The 26125-nt window shown below is 38.9% G+C and overlaps 1 protein-coding gene across 10 annotated transcripts in view; it reads left to right on the top strand.

Moving 5' to 3' along the window:
- The window catches only part of ITSN1 (intersectin 1), a 185612-nt gene that overhangs the window by 53226 nt on the left and 106261 nt on the right, over positions 1-26125 (top strand). For all 10 annotated transcript variants that reach the window (XM_072968804.1, XM_072968809.1, XM_072968800.1 and 7 more), the window contains 5 exons: positions 965-1028; positions 12644-12804; positions 19688-19867; positions 21497-21593; positions 25117-25217. In XM_072968804.1, coding sequence (XP_072824905.1) covers positions 965-1028; positions 12644-12804; positions 19688-19867; positions 21497-21593; positions 25117-25217 — 603 coding nt within the window. The remainder of the gene's footprint in view (positions 1-964; positions 1029-12643; positions 12805-19687; positions 19868-21496; positions 21594-25116; positions 25218-26125) is intronic.

A 26125-nucleotide genomic window follows, 5' to 3' on the forward strand; every position in this document is an offset into this window, starting at 1 on the left:
TGCATATTTCTGTGGAAAATCTCTTATGCAGAGTGAAGGTGGGCACATATGACTGAGGGGGCAGTTTACCTATTTTGCCTTAGCCTGGGGTCTGGATTTTCACAGTTCCTTTACCTCCAATATACTCAAGCCCTTTTGCTGTCCTTAATGGATGCCAGGTCACTTGTTTCAGACATATCACTGATGGGAATTGGTTAAGGTTAATGGACCACATTCTTTAAGTAATGTAGCATTGGACTGTTGTCCTTGAGTGAAAACACTTCTTTAATTCTGATCCTGAACTGGCTTGAGAAACTTAAGTAAATTAACAGATTCTGAACATAAGAAAAAAAAAAAAAAAGAATCCTCCTATTTCTGTGTCCCTAAAGATCCTTTTGTACTTTGCCTTTCTAGTGTCTTTCTCTTCAATGACTCTTCAGGAATTAGCTTTAGTGAAAAGATGAGATGTAGGTTTCCTGGGGACTTGTTTTTGTGTGTGTTTGTCTCATAGTTCGCATTAGCTTATTAACTCTTAGTCATAGATGTGGTCTTTTAATCATTGTTACTTACTCTTCATAAATATATTATAATACCAAAAATTTGAAGTGTAGATGATTGGGAGTGGCAAAGAACTGTCCTATAAAGTAGACATATGGGTCATCAGTTTCTTGAGGATCCTGTAGGTGCACTTTGTCATAATGTGTAGCTGTTACCATCTTAGTTACTAGCAGATTAATTAAGGTGGACAATCTACCTCTACAAAATGGTATGTGTTTTTTGAGGTGACTTTTGTTAAGTATTAGGTTCTAAAGTCATTGCTGTTGGGTTCATTTGACTGTTACTTATAAACTTACCATTTGGCTTTCAAAATGTATTCAGTTCAGTATTTACGGGATTATTAGCCTCCCCCTTTTTGTAATTTTGCCATAAGAGGATATCTCTCAGCTGCTGTTTTCTTCTGAAACTTTTTCCATTTAATTCACAGGTGATCAAGCTAGAAACTTTTTTTTTCAATCTGGGTTACCTCAACCTGTTTTAGCACAGATATGGTAAGTTGGGACTTCATACAAGCAGAAGGTAAAATAAAATTGTCCAGTAATATCTAATTTCAATTTCTTAAGCTACAGTAGGAGAACTGTATTTAAGACTCTAGTCTTAAATACTCCACTACTTTTTACCAGAGAAATACTTCTGAAAAGTATCTTTCTGATAATGGAACTTAAAAAAGAAAAAAGTGGTGACATGTGCATGGAAGCTAGCACTGCCATAAATTTGAATTTCCAGTTGAGAAATCTACATGTTGATTTTTTCCCAACCAGTTTCTTTTGGCTTCATCCACATCACCCATACTCATCATTGTCCCACATTTCTTGCTTTATAATGTGATGGTTCTGTATCTTTCATTAAATAGAAAGTAAAGAAAATATTTGAGGGTTAATAGTGAAATAACCAGTTTTTATTACAACATTATACAAGGTAAATGCATAATAAATATTGTTGAATTCCTTGATTAACTAGCACAAATTAGCCTTCAGTCTTTGGAAACCACAGGAAAGAAAAAGAGTAGGTGAAGAAGAGTGGTACATATAGTTTTGGGTTCTAGGTTTACGACTTCGGGAAGCCGTGCTGAATTCTTCTGCCAAGAAGCCAGCTTTCCACGATGTATAGTTCTAACAGTTAATACTTCACTTCCTGGGCTTATTAGCGTTGGGGAGGCAACTTGCTGTAGTTGAAAGAGCTCATGATTTGTAGTTTGACTCCCAGCTGTATGACTTTCTTTCTTTATGATTTGGAACATGTATTTACCCTCCCCCACCTCAGTTTTCTAATCTAGAAAATGGGAAGACTTAAAATATTTCCTTACAGGGTTATTGAGTGGATTAGCAGAGAAACAGTATATAAAGGACTTAGTGTAGGCCCTGGCACATGATAGGTCCTCAAAACAAAACCCTCAAAAGGTAGCTGTTATCATCATCAGGGACTGGGGATTCCACATAACTAAATTATCCAACTAATTGGTTGTCCCCTTAAATCATCAACTTTTAAATTTTTTAATTTTATGGAAATTAATAAAGATTAATATAGTTCTTGTTACCTTAAAATTTTTTTAATACTTTTATTTTTTAATTTTTTAAACATATCCATCCATACATATTTTTTTCTTTTCAGGTTCTTTTCCATTATATCTTTTTACAAGAAGTTGAATACAGTTCCCTGTACTATAAAGTAGTAGGTCAATCATGTGTATTCTTTAATTTGGGGGGGGGAGGGGGATAAGGTAATTAGGTTTACTTATTTATTTTTAGAGGAGGTACTGGGGATTGAACCCAGGACCTCATGCATGCTAAACATGCATTCTACCACTTGACCTATACCCTCCCCTCCTTGTTGCCTTTAAGCAGAGTCTACAGAACGTAATCTAAACTTGATTGTAAGTGTCATCAGTGTGAAAATCATTAAGTATGTTCTGAAATAGCAAAACTTTCATAGGGAATTATGTATTATTTATGTGTGGGTATGTTTGAATTGAAATTAAATCCTACCAGATTCCTGTGCTTTTTTTGGTATCTGCTTTATTTTCTTTTTCCTGGTTGTCAGCACATTGGCTGCCAGACAGTCTCAACTGTGTTGCCCTTCTGGTATTAACTTCTGATCTACTTTGAACTAGAAAAATGAGATAACCAGGTTTTTTTTGGAATTATTTTTAAAAATAAATTAAAAGGCAGAGAGAGAGAGGGAGAAAGAGAACATTCATGCATATGTGCACACAGGGGCACTGACCTGTTGGTTCAGTGCATGAGTTTCAACGCAAGAGACTTGTGACGTCTGTGTTAAACCTCTTTTGCTTTGTGTCCTGGTATGTGTTTCACACCATTGGTCAAGATCACTCACTAGAACTTCCTTTCCCAGACTTAACTTCCTCCACTGAATTCTGCTTTTATACTGTATTTCCAATCTGTGAAGGTTCATTCAGGAAGCAGTCTTACAGTGAATACTCTGCTGCAAGGAAATCTTACTTTACATTTATTCATGCAACAGTGGAAAAATATTTATTACATGTCTTCTATGGGGCAATGACTGTTGCAGGTGTTGGGAATACAGCTGTGAACAAAATAGAGAAAATGTGTGCTTTCATAGAAATTGCAGTCCAGTGGAAGGAGGTGGTCAATAATAGCATAAAAATTGTTACATGTTAATGAGTATATTGGAGAAAAATAAAGTATTATTTAGGAAACTTCACTTTTTTTCAATTAAGACAGTTGTTAGTTTTCCAGACTGGTTTTTTTTTTAAACCAGTGTATACCAAGTCATTTTTGCAGACTTATTCTTTTCATAGGGAAAATTTTTATTAACAGTGAAGATAATGAGTTGGCAGACTTAGGTTGAATCAAAAATTTTCCTTCTCTTCAATTTTTCTCTGACATTTTGTCAAATAAATTTGATGGCATAATTTACTTTTCGTCAAGAATTGCTACTAGAAATTTTTTTAAAAGTTTCTTCTGTAGCCCAGAAATGAACCCACAAACTTTTGGTCAACTCATCTTCGACAAAGGAGGCAAAAATATACAATGGAATAAAGACAGTCTCTTCAGCAAATGGTGTTGGAAAAACTGGACAGCAGCATGTAAAACAATGAAGCTAGAACACTCCCTTACACCATATACAAAAATCAACTCAAAATGGATTAAAGACTTAAACATAAGACAAGATACAATAAACCTCCTAGAGGAAAACATAGGCAAAACATTATCTGACATACATTTCAAAAATTTTCTCCTAGAAGAAATAAAAGCAAGAATAAACAAATGGGACCTAATTAAACTTACAAGCTTCTGCACAGAAGAGGAAACCAGAAGTAAAACAAGAAGAAAACCTACGGAATGGGAGAAAATTTTTGCAAGTGAAACCGACAAAGGCTTGATCTCCAGAATATATAAGCAGCTCATACGATTCAATAAGAAAGAAATAAACAACCCAATTCAAAAATGGGCAGAAGACCTAAACAAGCAATTCTCCAAGGAAGACATACAAATGATCAAAAAGCACATGAAAAAATGCTCAATATCACTAATTATCAGAGAAATGCAAATCAAAACGACAATGAGGTATCACCTCACACCAGTCAGAATGGCCGTCATTCAAAAATCCACAAATGACAAATGCTGGAGAGGCTGTGGAGAAAGGGGAACCCTCCTACACTGCTGGTGGGAATGCAGTTTGGTGCAGCCACTATGGAAAACAGTGTGGCGATTCCTCAAAAGACTAGGAATAGACTTACCATATGACCCAGGAATCCCACTCCTGGGCTTGTATCCAGAAGGAACCCTACTTCAGGATGACACCTACACCCCAATGTTCATAGGAGCACTATTTACAATAGCCAAAACATGGAAACAGCCTAAATGTCCATCAACAGGTGCCTGGATAAAGAAGAAGTGGTATATTTATGCAATGGAATACTACTCAGCCATAAAACCGACAACATAATGCCATTTGTAGCAACATGGATGCTCCTGGAGAATGTCATTCTAAGTGAAGTAAGCCAGAAAGAGAAAGAAAAATACCATATGAGATCGCTCATATGTGGAATCTAAAAAACAAAAACAAAAACAAACAAACAAACAAACCAGAGCGTAAATACAGGACAGAAATAGACTCACAGACAGAGAATACAGACTTGTGGTTGCCAGTGGCGTGGAGGGTGGGAAGGGATAGACTGGGATTTCAAAATTGTAGAATAGATAAACAAGATTACACTGTATAGCACAGGGAAATATACGCAAAATGTTATGATAACTCACAGAGCAAAAAATATGACAATGAGTGTGTATATGTCCATGAATGACTGAAAAATTGTGCTGAACACTGGAATTTGACACAACATTGTAAAATGATTATAAGTTAATAAAAAATGTTAAAAAAAAAAAAGACACACACACAAAAAGTTTCTTCTGTATAGCACAGGGAACTATGTTCAATATCTTATAATAACCTTTATTGAAAAATATGAAAATAAATATATGTATGTATATGCAGGACATTGTGCTGTACACCAGAAGTTGACACATTGTAATTGACTGTACTTTAAATTAAAAAAGAAAAAAAGAATTGCTATGGGGGAAAAACACACCTCTAAGTATCTTTTCCCAAAATAAAATTTTTTTAATTTTATATTTTATTGAAGTATAGTTGATTTACATTAGTTTCAGGTAGACAGCAAAGTGATTCAGTTATACATGTATATGTGCAATTTCAGATTCTTTTCCATTATATGTTATTACAAGAAATGGAATATCGTTCCCTGTGCTATATAGTAAGTACGTAGAAATATCTCAGGAAAGCAGTTTTGAGTTTCATGAACCACAGGTGTCCCGCTAAGGTGCAGGGCAGAGCACGAGTGAGATCCATCGTTCAGCACTAGCTCTGATGCTTGTTCACTTTGTAAGCCTGGGCAGTACTTCACCTCTTCAAACTTAGGTTTTTAAACTTACAAATAACAGCTGACCTAATGAAATCATTTTTTTCTCCCTCTTGCACTCATCTTGTGTTCTCCTGTGGTTTTTCTAGTTGGGTCACAGGAAAGGCCTGTACTCTTTTTGGTAGAGAGAGGATTGAGTTTGAGTCTAAAGTTTTATTTTAGGCAGTCCCTGTGTCAGTCATCTGGGGAAGAAGAAAATACTGGATTGAGAACTGGGAACTGTTTCTAGTTTCCCTCTGTCTCTGGACCTTACTTTCTTTGCTCTGGACCTTTTTTCAAATACATGAGTGATGTGGACTGCTGGGGAGTGTCTGTCAGAAACCTTTATAACTTTGTTCCATGTAGAAACTATATTTCAGTTTCAACTAATTTATGAACTTTGAAACTGTAACTTATTAATACTTTGGGGCTACTTATCTCTTCAATCCAGTTTCTAATTAAGAACACAGGAAAACCTGAATTCTCCCTCAGAGGACGGATTCAAGTCGGTGTATATAGTGCCAAATTGTAACAGTGGCCAAAGACAATACATCTTCCTAGAAATTGTCTTAATAATAAGGAGCTGGAGGGAAACTGGCCAATATTCTATATCCTTTTGGCAACTTACATGCTTAATGTTGTTCCAGCCTTGGCACAGTGTGGAGAGGGAGAAGAAGAAAGCAGAGGGGAAAGGACAAGATCCAGAGATGTGGGGGCAAAAATTAGAACAGATTGGTGACCTGGTTCAAGGATGGGGCAAGGGGGAAGGGCAAACACCTGTACGACGCCTTAGGATTCTATCTTAGGATACTTCTGAGTATATGTCAGAAGGGCCTTCAGCCTCCAGCAAGATCAATTTGCCAAAGTCATTTACCAAAAAAAAAAAAAAACAAAAAAACCAAATCACCTTGCACATTCCAGAGTCTTCAGCATCTCTGTTCATAACACTGACCATCTGTCCAGCTACTGGGAGCCATGCCTGGTGCCTCTCCTTACACTACACAACCGATCCATCAGCGTATCCTTTTGACTCCATTTACAGACTGTATCCCCAACCTGGCCATTTCATTCTGTCTCCTTTGCTACCATCCTGAATTGTCATCTCTTACCTGTGCCCACTCTTGGAGCATCCTGACCAGAGTTGCTCTTCCACACCTGCCCCTTTGGATTCCATTCTCCAAGCAGCACCAAGCAATTTTTTTTAAAAGTAAATCTGTTTAAAACCCTCTGTTGAAAAGAAAACCCAGAGTCATTACCAAGGCTGTAAGGACCAATATGATCTGGGCTCTTGCTTTTTCCTTCTTCTCTCATTTTGTACCACTCCCTTCCTCAATTTTTGCACTCTGGTTTCACTGAGCTTCTTTCTGTTCTTTAAATGGACTTCTTTTGCCTCAGGAGCATCACAGTTGGCATTTCCTCTTTCTATAATGCAGCTCTTCTGGAGCCTCACCTATCTGGCTGATTGCCCTTCAGGTTTCATTTCATGTGTCATCTCCCCAGAGAAGTGCTTCTTGACCCCTGGTCTAGAGTAGTTCCCTCTGCCACCTGCTCCTACCCAACACGTCTGCTTTCCCATGTCCTTGTTTTATTTCTTAATAGCATTTGTCATCATGTGGGATAATCTGACTAGTTAGTTTTCTTGTTGAGCGTCTGCTGCCACTGAAACAAGCTCTCTGAGGCAGGAACCTTGCCTGTCTTTTTTCTTGGTTGTAAGCCCAGTTGCTAGATAGCGCCAAGACCTTAGTAGGTGCCCCTGTTCAAAGAATATTTGTTGCCGGGAGGGTGTAGCTCGGTGGTTGAGTGCATGCCTAGCTTGCATGAGGTCCTGGGTTCAATCCCCAGTACCTCTGTTAAAAACATAAACTCAATAAACCTAATTACACCTATCCCCCAAAAAATATTGTTGGAGGAATAAACAAACAGATGATTGAGTGACTAGACCTGGTTAATCTGCCCAGTGAGAGAGATGAGCAGCCTGTGATGAGCCTTGTGGATGAAGTGGGCCCCTAAAGGCACCTGTCGGCTGCAGCTCTGGTGCAGTGAATGAGATGGAGCGAGAAGGGGCTGGTCTCCCGCCTCCCCCAAACCCTGTGATAAACAGAATAGTTGCAGAATTGCTTCACTCATCCCTACCACCAACACCAAACCCATTCGGGGCGTTCCAGGTCACTGACAGTTGTTTTGTTTGTAGATGGAGAATATACGAAGTACTGTGTTCAGAAGTTACTCACATTAGTTTTTTTCCTCTCTTCCTCCTATGTGAACGTGTTACTTATTTAAAATGCTGTTACTTTTATTTATTTCTGTTTTTATTCAGTTGGGGGATCTCTCATCTTTGTGGACTGAATTTCATTTTTTGACTGCATAACACATTAGCAAGGTTCCCAAAGCCAAACTGCACAAAAGTTGAACTCAGAGAAGTGTCACGGCCTCTCCTATCCTTTCATCCCATTCTTACTTATTTTATTAATTTCTTATTATCCTTTCTTTGTTTTGTGGGAAAAAAGCGTGTCCGTAATATATTATGTATGCGAATTTATATTTAAAGTATTTCCTCTTTCCTTCTTCCTTTGCGGGTAACCTCCTTCTTTTGTTCTTTGTTTTTCTCACTTAACAACATGTCCTGGAGATCACTCATATCATTCCATAGAGATCTTTCTCATTTTCTTCTTACAGTTACATAATACTTACTGTGGAAGATATACCATAGTTTATTCAACCAGTCTCCTGTGTTGTCTGCATCTGGGTTGTTTCTTTTTTAAATAATTAACTAACTAATATTTATTTATTTAATTGAAGTTAGTCAGTTTACAATGTTGTGTCAATTTCTGGTGTACAGACAGCATAATGTTTCAGTCATACATATACATATTTTTATATTCTTTTTCATTATAGGTTACTACAAAATACTGAATGAAGTTCCTTTGTGCTAAATACATAGTAGAAACTTGTTTATCTGGGTTTGTGAGGGTTTTCCTTGTAGTTTCAATTGTACGGGATAGTCTTCCAAAGTTCAGTAGGTATTCTGTGAGAATTGTTTTACATGTAGATGCATTTTTGATGTATTTGTGGGAGAGACTGAGCTCTGTGGCCTTTTACTCTGCCACCTTGAAGCTCTAGATTATTTCTAATACTTTGCAATTACAAATAATGCAGCAAAGTGAGTTAAAGTATATATATTTTTGTATTGTTGGAGATACAGCTTCAGGGTAAATTTCTAGGGTTGAATTGCTGTGTCAGAGAGTAAATGCATATATAGTTCTGTAGATGTTGCCAGATTTTACTCCATTTGGAGTTGAAGCACTTTTCCCACTGACAGTATATAAGAGTGGGATGAGGTTTATTTGTACAAGTCAAGCAAAAACCTTACCCTTCGAACTCAACATGCTTGTGGTCCTTTTCTCATCTCAGCCAAGACTGTTGTTATGTACAGATTTTAATAACAGACTAAACATTGTGTTTAAGATTTGTTTGTTTTCAAGAGTCATAAATAGCCATCATTCGACTTTTTTTTTATTAGAAACACTTTTTATCATCCTGTTTTTTTAACTTTAGAAGTTTTGTAAATTTAATTTCTCAGACTCTTAGTTTTTTGGGGTGATTATGAGAAATGAGTAAACTGAGAAATAACTATAAATAGGAGATGAAGTGGCTGACAGAGCTGAAATCATTTTTGCAGAGAAGTCTTGAGAAACAGAAAGAATTCTAACTCAATTCCAGTGTATTGGGAGGTGGCAGGGAGGAGAGCTGAACTTTGCAGGAGTAATGACTCTATTTCCAAAAAGACTTTGCATTTTTTACTACCAAGGAGTCCCAACAGTTAAGTTTTGTTAGTTGAGAAAAAGAACTTTTTTAAAAAGATTACACAAAATTCTCAAAGAAGTTTTGGGATTGTGGTGGGTATTTAGAACCTGAGTATTACACGTTTCTTCTTCCATTGAGGCTTCTTCTAATTAAGCCAGTACTAGGAAGTCTTGTCTCCCCTAACCCACTCGCTATCCCACACTGGATATTTCCGTTTCTCTCCAGAAAGCATGTTTTGGGGGCAGTGGTGTGGGGAATAAGGAGTAGGAATCTTATCTGCCTGATTTTTTTTTTAAGTATGCCTGTCGATGTTGATTTGGGGGAACTTTTATCCAGGAAAACCATTTGAAACAGCTGAATATCTTTTTAAAAATATTTAGTAAAAGAAAGAAAGCTCACCATTTCATTTTATTTATTTAACTTCCTTTATAAAACCTGAAAGATACTGCAAAAATAAAGCAACCAGAGACCAGTCTCAATTAAGATCACAGACACAGAAAATTGAAGCAAAAGCTTAGCAAATAGAATTTCACAATGTATGAAAACTATGACCAACTTGAGCTATGCCAGGGGTGCAAGATTGGTTCAGAATCAAGAAATTCTCTCAACATTATTATATCAGCAGATAAAAGGAAAAAGAAAATGTGTGGTCAGATCAGCACAAGCTGATTAGGCATTTGGTAAAAAATACAGTAACCATTTCTAATAAGTAGAAAAGGGATCTGCTTAAATATGTCAAATTACTTTCTAAAAATCAGTACCAAATATTATTCTAAATAATGAAACACTATGGCCATTTTGTTTAAACTCAAAACTAAGCGGGGATGCTCACTGATTCAGGGATGTCTTAGAGGCAATAAGACCAATAAAAAAGGAATGGTGTAAATACTGGAAATGAAAGTTAACTCTCTGTTTGTCTAGTTATGAGATTGTGTAAGATTCATAGAAGTTTGGTAAGATAGCTGAGTACAGCCAACAGAAATGATTAATAAAGCAAAATTTTTCTCTGTGCTTGAATACAGACTTGTGGTTACCAGGGTGGGGGGCAGGGTAGAGGGTGGGAAGGGATAGACTGGGGTTTCAAAATTGTAGAATAGATAAACAAGATTACACTGTATAGCACAGGGAAATATACACAAAATGTTATGATAAATCACAGAGAAAAAAATGTGACAATGAGTGTGTATATGTCCATGAATGACTGAAAAATTGTGCTGAACACTGGAATTTGACACAACACTGTAAAATGATTATGAATCAATAAAAAATGTAAAAAAAAAAATTTCTCTGTGCTTGAAATGAACACCTAAATATGGAAGTGGAGGGAATGCTCTAAGTAAAAGAGCGACAAGAAGGATAAAATTCCTAATAATACGTTTAACAAGAAATGTAAATACTTGTATGAAGGAAGTGAAATAATCTTATTAAGGGAAATATTAGCAGAACTGAACATACTATTTTCTTTGGACAAACTATCATAAATATGTCAGTTCTCTAAAAATTAATGTATCTAATGCAGTTTCATCTTCGATTTCAATAGAGTTGTTTGCAGAATAGATAAATGATCTTAATGTTCATAGGGAAGAAGAAATATCTGTGAATAGCCACAGAAAAAAAAAAAAAAAGAGGCTTGTTAGATACTAGAACATGCCATACAGTCTAGTGCAATCAGGTTATTGTCACATTGACCTGGCACTTGTTCACTCAGAGTAGATAATCCAGAAATCGGTCTCATTTCATATGAACATTTCATAAACCATTAAAATATTTTTTACTTCAGTGGGAAGAGGATGGATTAATTAATAAATATTGCTGAGAAAGCTAGGTATCCATCTGGATACATTCTACACAAATGCATGCAGTTACAGTTGGTTTCAAGATTGAAATATAATAAAATACAACCTTAGAAAATAAAGCTATATGATGAAAGGAATATTTTATATATATAAAAATGTAGAATTTCAGTACGGTAAAGATACGATACACAAGATGGACAAAGTTTTAGAACGTCAACAACTGACAGTTGATATGTAATATACAGTGAGCTCTTTTAAACTGACAAGGAAAAGATGTGCAATCCACCAGAAAAGTTGGCAAAGAATGTGAATGAACAATTCGTGGAAGTACCAATCCAGATGTCCAAGAAACATGGCAAGCGATGCTCAAGGCCACTAGCAGCGAGTGAAAGTCAGATTCCACTGCTGTGGTTTGCTGAAGGGGGTCATGGACCCCAAGAGGCCCGTGGTGCTCCTCCCTGAGGCAGAAGGGCGGTTCCCCTAGCCTTGGGTTTCCCTTTAATGACTTTATGACCTTTTACATTTTTCCTGAAGAATGGTATTGACTTTTACAATTCTTTCCATTTTTAGTGATTTTTACTCTTTGTTGTATTGTCATGCTTTTTATTGTGACTCATGTTTTCTTTCTTTAACTCCAGTGACATAGGGTTATCTTCTGTGTCACTTACTTTTCCTTTTTTTTTTTTTTTTGACATTTTCTGGATGTGGCTCCTTCAAAAAATGGCTAATCATGGCATGTTAATTCCAGTTAGTCTTAACATTTGATATTCCAAATGAACGTTTTCTTAAGATAGGTTTATAAAATAAATCCTCACACCTTTAATATCTAGACTTCAACAGATCTAAATGACCTTTTTTAATGTGTGCCAAAGAGGTTAAATCATGAATATACACAGTTTTGGTTTGCAAAATGTAGTTTCTGGTTGAAACTACAAACCCCTGTTTTCCTTTTGCTTACTCTTCTTTGAGGGAAATACTTTACGAATAGCTCATTGGAAGTTGCGTTTGACCGTTTATGTTTGAGCACCACTTTCAAATAGTTAAGCGCATTTGTAAGCTCATTTAATTAATTTTCCCAGTTTTGAAAGGATGATAGTATTATAGCATAGCATAGCAAGTCACGTCCCCATAGTGAGGTTCGTAGGACCCCACAGAGGAGCTGATGCAGTCTAGTCAAGTGTCCTGAAATAAACTGTTTCTAAATACTTTTCCCCCTTAATAGCTTTATCGTCACGTAAAGGGTATATTCATTGGTTTTTAGTCTGTTCAGAGTAGTGCAACCACCACCGCTGTCCAGTTTAGAAGATTTTCATCACTCCAAAAGGAAACCCTGTTTGATGTCCATAGTATATATATCCTGAAACGGAGACTGAAAATTACCTTGTGTGTCATCTAAGTAAAGAGTAACACAATAAAAAGTATTTCACATTTATATAAAACCTGATCCATTTTCCCCTACAGCTTGGTAAACAAGTTTTGTTTTTGCTTTGTTTTGTTCTCCGTGGGATCAAGGGAGCTGTTTAGTTTTTGTGTGGGTGGGAGTGGTGGTTTGCGGAAGGTTCCTTTAGGGTCACAGTCATTCTAAGCGTGAACTGTTGGCTTGCAGGGCGCTAGCTGATATGAACAATGATGGGAGGATGGATCAAGTGGAGTTCTCCATAGCTATGAAACTCATCAAACTGAAGCTGCAAGGCTACCAGCTCCCCAGTACGCTTCCCCCTGTCATGAAACAGCAGCCAGTTGCTATTTCTAGTGCACCAGCGTTTGGTAAGTCTGAAATGGGATCAGTTCCTGTATTTCATTGTATATTTTTAAAATAAATATTTCCCCTTTTTCCCCCCTTTTAATTTGTAGCATTGTGAAATTCTAGGAGGTAGTTCTGTCTGAAAAATGATGGCCCTGTTCAAAAACGATAGTGCCAGAAGAGAAGAAGTGTGTTCACAGTCTAACCCTGGAGTGAGAGTAATGAAAACAAAAGCCAAGGTGCAGATGGTCAGGGAAGCAGAAACAAGCTTGAATGTACGGTTATGTCTTCTGTCTCTTCTTGCTCTTCTGGGATTCTTGTCTCTTCACATTGACACATACTTCCTTTTGGTTTTCTGTTTCCAAGATATCTTTGTGTTTCCTTGTGCATAAATATCTCCTTTGGTTAATGGTGTCTAGAGATATGTATTCTATTCATGGTATGGAGGCAATTGGCCACATAAGTGCTTTCTTAGAACAAAAATACCACGGGGTAAAAAATAAACATTATCATCCCAGTTTAAAAAATAATTCTATAAAAAGCTGTCTTCTAGTCAGATCTTTTTTCTTAAAAATTAAATAGTAATTAGTTGACTAAGATCACCAACAGTTCTGATTTCTTCTCTATTCTTACCTTGGACTTTAATTATTTAGGTTGATTTAGAGATCACAGTAATCAGATCTAACATCTGATTCATGGGAAAGTTCCTAGACTGTTTAAACAAAACACAAAAATTGTGGATACAGTTTCTCTCCCTCTCTTCATCCCAGTATATCTGATGACAAGTGATACAGTGAAGGAGATTGGGGAGGGGCAGTTGGTAGTCGTTCAGGTTGTCTCTGCTACAAGGAAGGATAAGCTGAGATAAATAAATGGTATGTTTTTACTTAATAGAGTCAAAACATGCATTGTTTAGTTGCAAGTCTGGTTATTTTAAGGGGAAAGTTACAGATTTGGGGCGAGGCAAATAGGATAGTGATCCAAGAGAAGAAGGAAAAATTCAGAAAGTCAGGTGTGAGCAAAGGCTAGAAAGAGCAGTAGTGAACAGTGCAGTTGGCTCCAAGGGACCAGGACCTCTCTTCCCCTAGTCCATTGTCTGTTCACAGTACCCAGCCCTTAGTTAGCCAGCTTCTTTATTTTTTTCTTTAAAGGTAGTTTAATTTCTAGTTCACTTTTTTTTTTCAGTGGGGACGCAGTAATTATGTTTTATTTTATTTTATTATTTATTTTTTGAACGGAGGTCCTGGGAATCGAACCCAGGACCTCAAGCCCACTAAGCTTGTGCTCTACTACTGAGCTATGCCCTTAACCAGCTTATTTAAAAGTGGACATTGCTCCGAATCTCTGAAAGTCCCTGTAGCCAATGTTTGGTTGGGACCCAAAACAGCTAAAATGTGTTTGGTTCTCTTTTGGCCTCCCCTCCGGGGCTGCAAGAGGAAACCTCAGAGTGGAGAAGGGGTCAGATAACCACAGGCATCGCGTTTCCTCTTTTCCCCTCAAACCCAGGTGTCAGTAATTCTTCCTCTGACATTTAATATGTCTTCTCTTATTCCGTTCTGCTGTAGGAATTTCAGCTCTAGGAATATTGCCGATTTATTTTCAGGACGTGGTGGCCTCCCTGCCAGAGGGTTGTACAGTCATTGAGTCACCCGCCACCGCCTCTAAGGAAAGCCGGGATTTCTGAGCTGCTCTCCCGCCTTGGCTCTTCCCCTTGGCTTCTCTGCTGCCTTCCCTCCCCTCGTTCTTGTCGCATCAGCATTCTCAGTAAACTATTTTCAAGAGGATTAATCATGAGGGAATAGCAGAAAATGAGAAAAGTTAAAGTACATGGTCCAAAAAAACCCACTTTGCCCACATTTACTCACAGACCTGGCCTTTGCTGTTAAATCTAGTTCCAACCTCTCAGCTCAGCCCAAGCTAATATTTTTCTTATGCTTCTTTTGGCGACTTGAGAACACACTTTATTACTGTTGTCGTCTTCTAATTAATATTAGACATTATCTGACCATAGATTTCCTAGCCCTGTGGTAGGCCTTCACATAAAGTATTTTATTTGGTCACAACAGGAACCATAAAAGTGTGCAGACATTATTGGCCCTGTTACATAAACGAGTGAACTGAGATTCCAAGAAGTTGAACAGTTTGCTCAAGACCGTATTTCTGAAAGGGAAGTAGAGCCTCTCCAAACTCAGAGTTTTCCCAAAGATTCTTGATTTTCTTACCGCCTTCCCTTTCCCACTTTCATTGTTCCACAGGCATCAGAGTGGCATGGGGTATCATCCCTCTTCCACGGTTAATGCAAATGTTAACACCCGTGGAATTAAGACTGGGTAGGGGTTGAACAATCATTTTGTTAAGAAGAGGAAAATGGGGCGCAGTGATCCTGTGACTTTCCTAAGGGTCCCCAGCTGTATTGCAGGACATTCTATGAGTGCCTCATCCCTTCTTCCTGTGGTGAATTTGCAGACAGCATAATTCTTCTTTTCAATATTTTTAAGCCCCAACTGTGTCCTGGCTGCTGGGAAGATGGTGGCAGCAAGAAAGACATCGTGGCTCCTGCTGCAGTGGGGCTGCTTGTTAAGTTGGGGGAAGCAAACAAATGGTAATTCCATAAAACGGCGTAATGTGAGAGAGACTGACAGGACAGGGGATTATGGGAGACTTCTCTGAGGAGACAGCTTTTGAGCTGGCTTAGGGATGAGAGCCACGTGAGGGGAGAAGACCACCAGGCAAAAGCAACAGGTCCTAAGGCAAAAATGAGCTTGGTTCACGGGAGGAACAATAGTGAGAGCCTTGGCGGGAGAGTGTAGCTCAGGAGTAGAGCATGTGCTTAGTATGCATGAAGTCCTGGGTTAGATCCCCAGTACCACCATCAAAATAAATAAATAAGCAAATAAATAAAACTAATTACTCCCCCCCCAAAAAAAGCAAAAAAAAAAAAAGATACATTAAAAAAAGAGAGAGCCCTTTAGCTGGAGTATTCTTAGGCCTTAAGGTCAGGTGGTAAGGCAGGAGCCAGATGGTTTGGGGCCTGATAAAACCACTAAGGAGTTAAATGCAATTGAAAGCTTTTAACCAGGGATGTCACGTGGTTGAAAGACACTTAGGAAAAATAATCTGTGTTATCTGAAGACTGGATTGCGGGGGTGGGGGGAGGGTACCACAGGGAGATGACGGTAGAATCGGGGAAATCAGAGAGGAGGCTTTTTGCCTCTGGCAAGAGATAAGGCGATTTAGATCCTGGGTGGTGATAATCCACGTGGAAGTTAGGTAGAGTTGGATTCATGATACCCTGTATTGCGGAGGAAAAGTACATCAGATTTTGGCAATATTGAGTTTGAGGGCCCTAGTACATTTCCAAGCAGAGATGTTAAAGAGGCAGATGAATCTTTGTGTCTGCGACTCAGGAGGGGTCTGTCAGCCCTGGGAGAGTTTGAGTGTGGATGGCATTGAAAGCCCTGGGACTGGATATCTTAGAAAGTTGTGAGAGGATTTCAGTCTTTCCATTGAAGCAGAAGACATAACATGGAGAATCCCACGCGTGGGTTGTCAGGAAAATGAAACTTAAGGACTGAGGGACTAATCGGTCATTTACAGGAAACTGAAACTGATCCCATGACCAATGAACTTCCACCAAGAGCCTCTCCTCCTCCTCAAGTCCAGTGCTTGGACTCTGACTGAATTCTCCCCTCGTTGTTGCCCGTAAGTCCAGCCCACCCCAAAGACTCAGAGGACTTACCTGTAGCTTGCTACAGTTTGCATGTCCTGAATTTTAGTCCTTCTGCTGTTCCTGAATAAGCTCGACTTCTGGTAATGCAGGCTTGCCTCAGTTTCCCTCTTTATCTAGGTTGACAAAGTGTAGCTAGAGCAGGTTGAAGACCTAGGGCCATCCCTGGCCATCTGTGACATTTAAAAGTCTAGTAGAAGGGAAGAAGCCAGAAACAGAGTGAAGTGGAAGGAGGCTGGTGTCCTAGTAGCCAAGAAAAAGTGTTTCAAGGAGGGAGTGCTCCAATGTTGAAGTTGCTTCTGAGGGACTGAGTAAGAACAGGGTAGGCATGTGATGGGGTTTGACAGGACAAGCTTGTGTCTGACCTTGATGAGTAGTTTTCTGGAGTGGTCAGGACAAACACCTGCTGGGGGCTTGGAAGAAGGGCGAGTTTAAGTGTAAGGGAGAGACAAAGCCAAACGAGTGTGTCAGCCCAAGGATGGGAGGTGCTTCTGCAGTTTTAGAGCAGAGGGGAAAACGGTGGAGGGGAGATGGGAGAATTTCAAGAACTGAGACTTAACAGAGTGAGGAGGGATGGCATGTAAAAGTCCAGCCCACCCCAAAGCCTCAGAGGACTCTGGTAGGTATGTTTATTTGGAAGTATTCAGAAAATACTCATTCATTCAGAAAACAGTCTGGTTGATAAAAGGATAATAGTCTTTGCAGTGGCAATTTGAGATGAGTAAGTAACTTAAAATGGAAAAATTATGATGTTAAAAAATAGTGACAGTGATTGTGCCCGAGATAAGAAGACGAGAACGATCTGGAGCAGTCTGGTCCCTGGGAACTCTCGGAACTGACCCAACAAGTCTGCCTTTTGGGACAGGATCCCACACCGAGGAGGAATGACTGGGACTGGAATAAAAATTAAGCAGGGCAGCGACACAGAGACAGAAGGAGAAGAAGGTTCAGACCAAAGCGGGGGAGGAGAACGGAACCTGGAAATCCCAGGAAGCAGGGCTCTCATCCAAATGAACGACAGGCAGTACCAGGCAAGGTCAAATCCCACACAGAGTTATTATCAGAAAAAGAGAGCGAAGGGCTGAGCAGCGCCGCTGTGGACAGTGGGAGCACACCAGTAACCTGCTCTCTCAAAACAGGCTGCAAGGTACCAAGAAAATGGTACAAGTCATGAAAGACGGACACAGATCAGAATTTTAAAACCTCAGAAATCAGGTGACCACTCAGGAAAGAATGAGACATAAAAGAAAAAGTCAGTTCAGAAATGAAGACTGAACCAGAAGCAACACAAGAGAGGCTGTCTGAAGAGAAACATAAGATAAAAAGAGGAAGATTTCACACTTTAAAAGGAAATGAAAAAAAGAGATAAAAGGGATTTGAGAAAAAGTGGCAAATACTGAAGGCAAAGAAAAGTGAATAGATGGTGTGTGGGGGTCCCTGAAGAAGAAAACCAAAGCCAGGGCACAGAACAGATGATTAAAAACTGGTTCAAGACAGTTTTCTTGAAATAAAAGATTTGAAACTAAATTTGAAAGAATAGAGCATGTGCCTGAGGATACTGATTCTGAGAGATCAGCACTAAGTTATGTTCTAGTAAAACAAAAAAATCATTCGGGCACGTAGAAAAAGAAAGCACATGGTTCGCAAGAGAAAGGAAATCAGAAGGCCTTCAGACTTTTCTGCAGCAGTGCTTCATGCCAGGAGGAAATGGAGTAACATATTTAGGATTCTCAAGGAAACAGTCAGCCAAGAATTTTGTGTCCAGAAAAACCACACCAACCAATTTTCCAGCTCTCTGGACACTAACTTAGTACCTTATAATTAAATGCAATTCTGACGCTAACTTCCAGACACAGTGTCAGATTCCACAATTGTAAGGGCTTAGTCCCAGAGGACTGCCCTCACTTCAGGCCTGAGTCACAAGTAATGGACCCCATGGGACCCATGCTTCTGTCTGACTTGACTGCAGAGTCAGAGGTTTCCCCCAAACCTGTTTCCCCCTTCCTGTAATTTGCTAGAAAAGCTCACAAACTTAGGGAGACATTTACTTACATTTGCTGGTCTATTATAAAGGATACTATAAAGGATACAGAGGAACAGGCAGATGGAGAGGTGGACGGGGTGAGGTCTGGAAGGGTCCGAAGTGCAGGCGCCTCTGTCTCTGTGGAGTGGGGGTGCGCCACCCTCCCAGCACATGGATGTGTTCACCAGCCTGGAAGCTGTCCAGACTTTGTAGTGTAGGAGTTTTATAGAAGTTTCATACATGGGCACACTTGATTAAATCATTAGCCTTTGATTAGCTCCATCTGCAGCCCCTCTGCCCTCCCCTGAGATCTGTGGAGGTTGTGGGTGGGATGGGGCTGAAAGTTCCAACCCTCTTTAGTCATGCTGTGGTCTTTCCTGTGACCAGCTCCCATTCTGTAGCTGTTTATTGTCCCCTAGCCACCACTCACCTCATTCAAAACTTTCTTACCACTCCTGAGATTCCAGCGGTCTCAGAAGCCCTTGTGTCAGCAACCGGAGACCGAGGTGTTCCTGTTAGTTAGGAAATTAAAAGGGTTTTAGGAGACCTGTCAGGAACCACGACCTGGGGACAAAGACCAGATATATATGTCTTATGTCACAATATCACAAGTTGAGACAGAGAAAGAAAAAAGAAAGGAAACATTTATTTTAGTTCTATCATTTCTTCATTTTTTTGGTTAGAATACTTCACTTCTATAAAGAGATACTTCCTCATCAAACGTTTGGTTACTCAGGTTCAGTATGTAAAGGAAAGGCAGAATAAATGTTTGATTTATTTTCTCCGTTTATTCACTAGTTTTCAAAATAAATTGATCCCTCATGGTGACCAGTTAGGATTTTTTTTTATTTTAAATATCATTGTGAATCTATGAACTGAATTGTCTTTGGCGGCTTTCAGTCCACTGCAGTTACTTTCCTTTCTGGTCCTCAGCTTTGGCCAGTAGATTCCTGTTCAAGGTGGGCCTTGAGCCCTCTTGATGCGATCCTGGAGAATTTTTAGTACTCTTCAAAATGACTACTCTGAATTTAGATTTTCAGTGGGGCTCTACTACAACTGGAAAGTGATTTTCTTCTTCATGCAGTCCTGGGTTAATTGTCATTGAATGCTGAAATGTGGTTCCATGCGAACTTGGTTGGGGTTTTTCCCTTCACAGGTATGGGCGGTATCCCCAGCATGCCCCCGCTGACCGCTGTTGCTCCAGTGCCAATGGGCTCCATTCCAGTTGTCGGAATGTCTCCACCCCTCGTATCTTCTGTCCCTGCGGCAGCAGTGCCCCCCCTGGCTAATGGGGCACCCCCGGTCATACAGCCTCTGCCTGCGTTTGCTCATCCTGGTAGGTGACCTGCTGAAACCACAGGCTGAACTCTTACATGTAAAATTACACACAATTTCACTCTTCCTTTTTGTGAAGCCTTCTGTCTTCCCTTTCTGATTATATTTAAATGGTATTTTATTCAGAAGAAATTATCTTTTTTGTTTTCTTCTTCATGTAATGTCTCGTTTTGAGGATGTGCTCGATTAGAGAGGGAAAGGAGAATGGAACGGTGCCGCCTCTGGGTGCCGTCGTGCACAAAGGTGAACTCTGCAGCCAGTTCAAAAGCATCATTTGCTTTCAAGGGCTTGGTGAGAGCGGCTGAAGTTTGAACAGCATTTGAACATTTTTCATTTCCATGTATCAGTTACTACTTTTCTTCAGCTGCTATGGATTGCTGATAAACAAGCCAGTCCCTCAGGAGTAGAATTATGTGGGAGGGGAAAAAAAAGAACATTGCTTTTTTTTTTTTTTTGAGGAGGTGGAGTGAATCAGACACAGAGCAGGAAGGAAGTCTATTGAATAACTAAATATATTAAGGTTATAGTATTACATGCTGGCTTAATTGAACAAAGGATTAAAAAGTTCCTGGTTTAGTTCATTTCATCTCAAGACTTTATTCAGTCTTTTTCCCTTTAGTTGAAATAAAACATAAACTACACATGTAGATAGCCTTAGTCTAGCGAATCTGAATGGATTCATATCAATAAAGTTTTTTTAATGTATTTAATTTTTATTAATTTTTTTTTAATGAAGGCACTGGGGATTGAACCTAGGACCTCGTGCATGCTAAGCACACACTCTTACGCTGAGCTATACCCTCCCCTCCCAAGTTTTTAAGTACTTTGAATATGTCTGAGTAAATTCAGTAGCGATAACAGTGTGTGTTTGAGCCTTAAATTTGACTCTCCCTAGGCCCCTGGATTTATTACCTCTGTCTTTAAGTTATAGCCAAGGAATCTTAGTGGACCTCTTGGTTTTATGATGTTCTTGTCACATGTAGTTCATCTTTCATAGGCGACCATGACTGCAGGTGTGATGGCAGCCGAGAAAGTACTTGTGATTATTTTCCCGGCAGCATCAGTGAATCCACACACTGTCTTGTTTTCTTTAGTGGTTAATGGCGAATGTTGTAAGATAATAGACAAAGCTGAGGGAAGTGTGGATATGGCTGGGTTTTTCCCCTGACACACAGCTAACCAGCCTGAATGAGACTCAGATGCCTAAGCTGGCGCTCCCAGCATCACATGTTATCTGGCCAAGACTACAAGTCTGTAACTGCTTGGCTCTTACATCTGGACCTAATACCTCAGCTCCTCCTGTGCCATCTCTCTATTTGAGCTATTATTTCTTTAACTGTTGGAACAGATCCTGTAAAATGTGATACTAAATGTTTAATGAAGAGTCAAATTTTATGGATGCAAACGTTACTACTTGGTAAGGTAATTTTCAGAAGGAACAAGTAAAACAGTTTTGGCTGGAGGGCAGAAAGCCAGGAGGGAATAACTCTTTTTGAGTCCAGAATGGTAACAAGAGAGGAATAATTTCTGCGTTAGATTTGATGACTATGCATTTTAATTTTTGTAAATAGGGAAAAGTTCCTCATTTTCGTAGAATTAAAAGTCATTTAACATTTATTTATTTTTACAGCCGCCACATTGCCAAAGAGTTCTTCCTTTAGTAGATCTGGTCCAGGGTCACAGTTAAACACTAAATTACAGAAGGCACAGTCATTTGACGTGGCTAGGTAAGTTTGCTTATTTTTAAATGGGCAGTTTGGTTAAAGCAATTACCTGATTGACTCATAAGTTTGAAAATGAATTAGCTATATTTTTATCTTCTTTTATATAATACTAATTTTCTTAATTCTGGATAATGTTACAAGGTTTTATTTATGTGTTGTAGAGATGACAGAGACAAAGACGCGACTTTTCCTTTAAAGGCTTTGCATGTTGATTTTTTTAAAGAAGATAATAAATAGACGGTAGTAAATGTTTAAAACTAAAAAAATAGAACTGTAGGTATGAGGGGAGAAAAGCAAATTAACTATTTTGTGTCAATCTTTTAAAAGTTTTTGTGTATAAAAATTTTTATATGAAGATTAGAGCCAAATTGGCCTTATTTAAATTTTATCTCAGATAATCTTCTGGAGTCTGTGCCAGTTATTAGTAAAACTTCAGATTACTTTTTATGAAATGTGTCATTCAGGTTAGTGGACAGTTGTTATTAATCAAGTATGGGGTGCAATTTTTGTAAAGCTTACGTGACCTGTTTGCTCATATTTTGGCCAATTTTGGTTTCACATTATCTTTCATATTTTTGTGTTATCTTGGTTTCATCTTATCTTTCATCTTTCACATTTTCACTTAAATTTTTTTCTCCTGCATACTCCTGCACTAAGATGAAAAATTAAGTCTCCATAAGCTGTCTCAAAGCTTTTCAAATGAAAAGGGCATGCAAATGAAGATGATTCCATCTTTTCTTGTTTCAGTCCTCATTAGAAATCTTTCCTAAGTGAATCAAGTCATTTTTCCACTTTAAAGGGACGAGCATGTTGAATATAATTCAGTCATTCATTACCTTTAAAAAAATAATGTAAAGAACATCCATAAACTGAAAAGCACCGTGCCAAATGCTTTATGCACATTGACTCCTTCAATGCTCACCTTCTTCCCCATAAGAGGACTCTTATTTTCTCTATGTTATAGAGGGGGAGGAAGCTCAGGGGCAGTTAGTGACTTGCTCAGCATAACTCATCAGTGATAGAGCTAAGAGTTGGACTGAGGTCTTTCTGGTTTTAAGGTAGACATTCTTAAAATTTGCTCTAGAAACTTCAGTTAATTGTAGTGTATAGGTACTTGTGTTCGTTCCATTTAATTAAGGTTTTACTGCTAAGATGCAGGAATATTTATCAGGTATCTGCTTTGCCAGACACTGCATTGGTCCCAGTCAGCCCCCACAACCACCTGTGTGGTAGAGACTGTCTCAGAGTTGTGAGGGAGGAGATACCCAGAGAGGTTATATTTCTCACCCGTGGTTTACAGCTTACCAAACAGCAGAGCTGAGATCAAATTGAAATCATCTAACACTAAATTCCATGTTTTTTTATTCTTTCTCCCATACCATGTTGAACTTTGAGTGTTCTCTGACTTTTCACAGGTGATTTTGAAATCTGTCCTGAAATTGATTTGTGGCATTAGCAAGAATAAACAACCAGTATTAGCAACATTAATGCTATTTAAATGTTGGGTCCACTTGCTCGGAGGGAGTAAGGCCAATCGACTGCCACCTGGCTGTGGTGAAGGAAAGTGCAGCATTTATCGTGAGGTGCCAGACGAGGAGTCTGGAGCACTAATGAAGACTCCAGCTCCCTGTTAGGTTTCAGGGAAACATTTTTAAAGGCAAAGTGAGGAAGGGAGATCGCAGGGAGTGTGGTCAGCTCGCGTACAATTCTCTGATTGATGGTGAGGTGACAGGGCGGTGTCACGGGGTTAGTGTTATCAATCCTTAGGCTCCAGCTTGTCTGGGGACTACGGGGTTATGGTCATCATGTAGTTAACTCCTTCCATTTGGTGGGAGTTTTATCTTCTGTAAAACAACTCAAGAAATGCATGTCAGATACTGTTATCTAGGTACTTCAAGGAGGAACTAAAGATTCTATGATTGCCATGTGGCTGATTTACTGTTTAAATTGTTACCAGTTCTGGCTGAACTGCTACTTTTGTGGCTACATGTTCATATCCTTTCAATCATTAATTCTTGAGCCAGGCTTTAGTGACTCAGCAGAGTCCTGGGAGATGATGGCTTTTCTACAAACAAGAGGCAGGCAGAGGACATGTGGGGAGACGGTCTGTCCTGGGAAGGCCCCCTAGGGTCCTGCTTGGGTACAAAAACACTGGGTTTTTTGGTAGTTATCTTTTCAATAATTTAAATTTCTAGCAAGTTTTTGTAATGTGGCATCTAACTTTTTGGTTAATGAGTTTTTTTTAAGTCTATGTAAATGTTCAGGAATTTGGCAGAAAACTATGACTTGATAAGTGTGATCTTGGACACCTTCTGTGTAACACCCTACATTCTTGGGGTGCAGGAGAGAGATAATTAGCTTCTTGACAAACAGGAGCTGGAATCGGCTGAACAGTTTAAAATGAGAGAGTTGTCGCAGAAGCATGCACAGCAGAGTGGACCTCGGTGCTTTTTGTATTAGGAAACTTATAAAAATTGAAACGGTAAATTCATATAGGTACTTTTCAAGTGTTGGGAGCCATTTCTGTGCTTTAAAAAGTGTACATAGTCAGTATAAATGCATAGATAACATACATAAATGATGATCAAGAAGTTCAATTCATGATTAAAATTCTGCTTTAACGTGCTCGAAATAGAAACTTTTGTTGAAATGAAAGGAAATTGCAAATGGGGCGTTAGTTGTCTTCTGTCCTGGAAATGGAATGCCATTTTTAACTGTCAGCTCAGCCATACTGAGCCTGTCGTGTTTAAATTGCCTGATTTAGACATCTATCTGGCTCTTAGCAAGCCCTGGGTACCAAGCGGGTGATACTGTGTGGGAACTAATCTGAGAAACTAATCACTAAGGAGGTCTGCACCCAGATTGACTGCTAGCAGGGCTTCCTCGGGTCAGAGGTGCTGCGGGGAAAGGCCGGCCCTGGACCACTGTCAGAAGCAGGGCCCCTGATGCTCACTTGCCGCCGCCCTGGGAACGGTTTCGTGTTGGGACAGCTCTCTGGGAAACTCTGTTTGTGGGAATTTGAACTTCCTAGAATGAAATAATTTCCTTTCATTAAGAAATACATCCTGTATCTTGGTGTATAAAAAGTTACACATTTTAAAGAATTAATATCTTTAAAGGCAGTTTGCCTTTAGCATTGCTTTTCAGACCAAAAGATTCGGAATGTTCTAGAAGTTTAGAAAGGCCTGGACATTATTGTATCACCTCAGTGCCAAGGAGCTTTTCCGTACTTTTGTAGAACCTTTAAATTATTAAATTGTATATATAACCTGCAGCAGCCACTTGGTCTTTTGTGTTTACCCTCGCTTCTGAAAAAATAATGAGCTGATTTGTTTCAAGAGAAAGGTTTATAACTTAAAAAATGGAAATAACCAGTACAGAAAATTCAGAAATAGTCATCAAATAGTGAATAAAATGCTAAAGCTCGTTTTCTGGAGACTTGTTAGTTTCCTGTTTTTTAAGGACTTAACATAGGTTATTCCTTACTGTTCATCCTTTTTCCCTCTCCTTCCTGCTTTCCCCACAGCGTCCCTCCAGCCGCAGAGTGGGCCGTTCCCCAGTCCTCCAGACTGAAATACAGACAGTTATTCAATAGTCATGACAAAACCATGAGTGGACACTTAACAGGTACTTACAAATAAGAATTAATTGAGTGAAATATGATCTCTGTTCTGAATGCACTTTGTTTCTAGCTGTTGGGCCAAAGAGTTTCCAAATGTCTCTATCTGTTTACTTTTTTTTCTAAACAGGGTTTTTCATTGTCCCTCTTATCTCAACTTCTTATTTACTGCTAAGGCTGTAGTTTCTCTACTTTGCAGTGCCTCAGGCTTTTGCCCCAGTGCTTCTTGGTGAATAGAACCTAGACCAAGGATCCTTCAGCACACCAAATGCCACTAGTGTGCAAATCCAAGCACTAGCGAAGAAACCCTGCTGTCAACAAGGACTGGTTCACTTTCTGAAGTTCAACTTTGTAGGTGAACTTGAAATTGCCTACAAAGAAATCCGCAGTAATGCAGAATTAAAGGTTTTTTGGGACTCGGCTTTGCCACTAACCAGCTGGAGGTCACTTTAGCTGTTTGGATCTTATTTCTTTATGTATAAAAGGCCAGAATTATGTTATATGGTCTCTAAGGATTTTAAAAAAAAGGTTCTGTTCTCTACATCTGAGGCATACAAAGGATTTCATGATATTAATCCAGAAATCTTTCTAATAAGGGGTTAAACACTTAACATTGATTAGAAAGTTATAAAGAAAAGCATACTTTTAATAAAGGAAAATAGGGACCTCTGGTATGAACATTAAATGTAAAAGGGGGGAAAATATAACTGCTTTTTAACAAATGTGAAGGGTGGGGAGAATGGGTTAATTTTCCTGGGATGGAGGAGCACTGATACGTAACACAAAGCACTTTTAATTTCTGATTCTTACTTTTTTTTTTTTTGCTATCACTTATAATTGCAATTTTTACTTCCAAAAGAAAAATTCATCCTTGTTTACAAATATACGGATTGGATGAGATTTTTTTGAAGGGTTT

This window comes from Vicugna pacos, chromosome 1, assembly GCF_048564905.1.
Source record: "Vicugna pacos chromosome 1, VicPac4, whole genome shotgun sequence".
NCBI lineage: Eukaryota > Metazoa > Chordata > Mammalia > Artiodactyla > Camelidae > Vicugna > Vicugna pacos.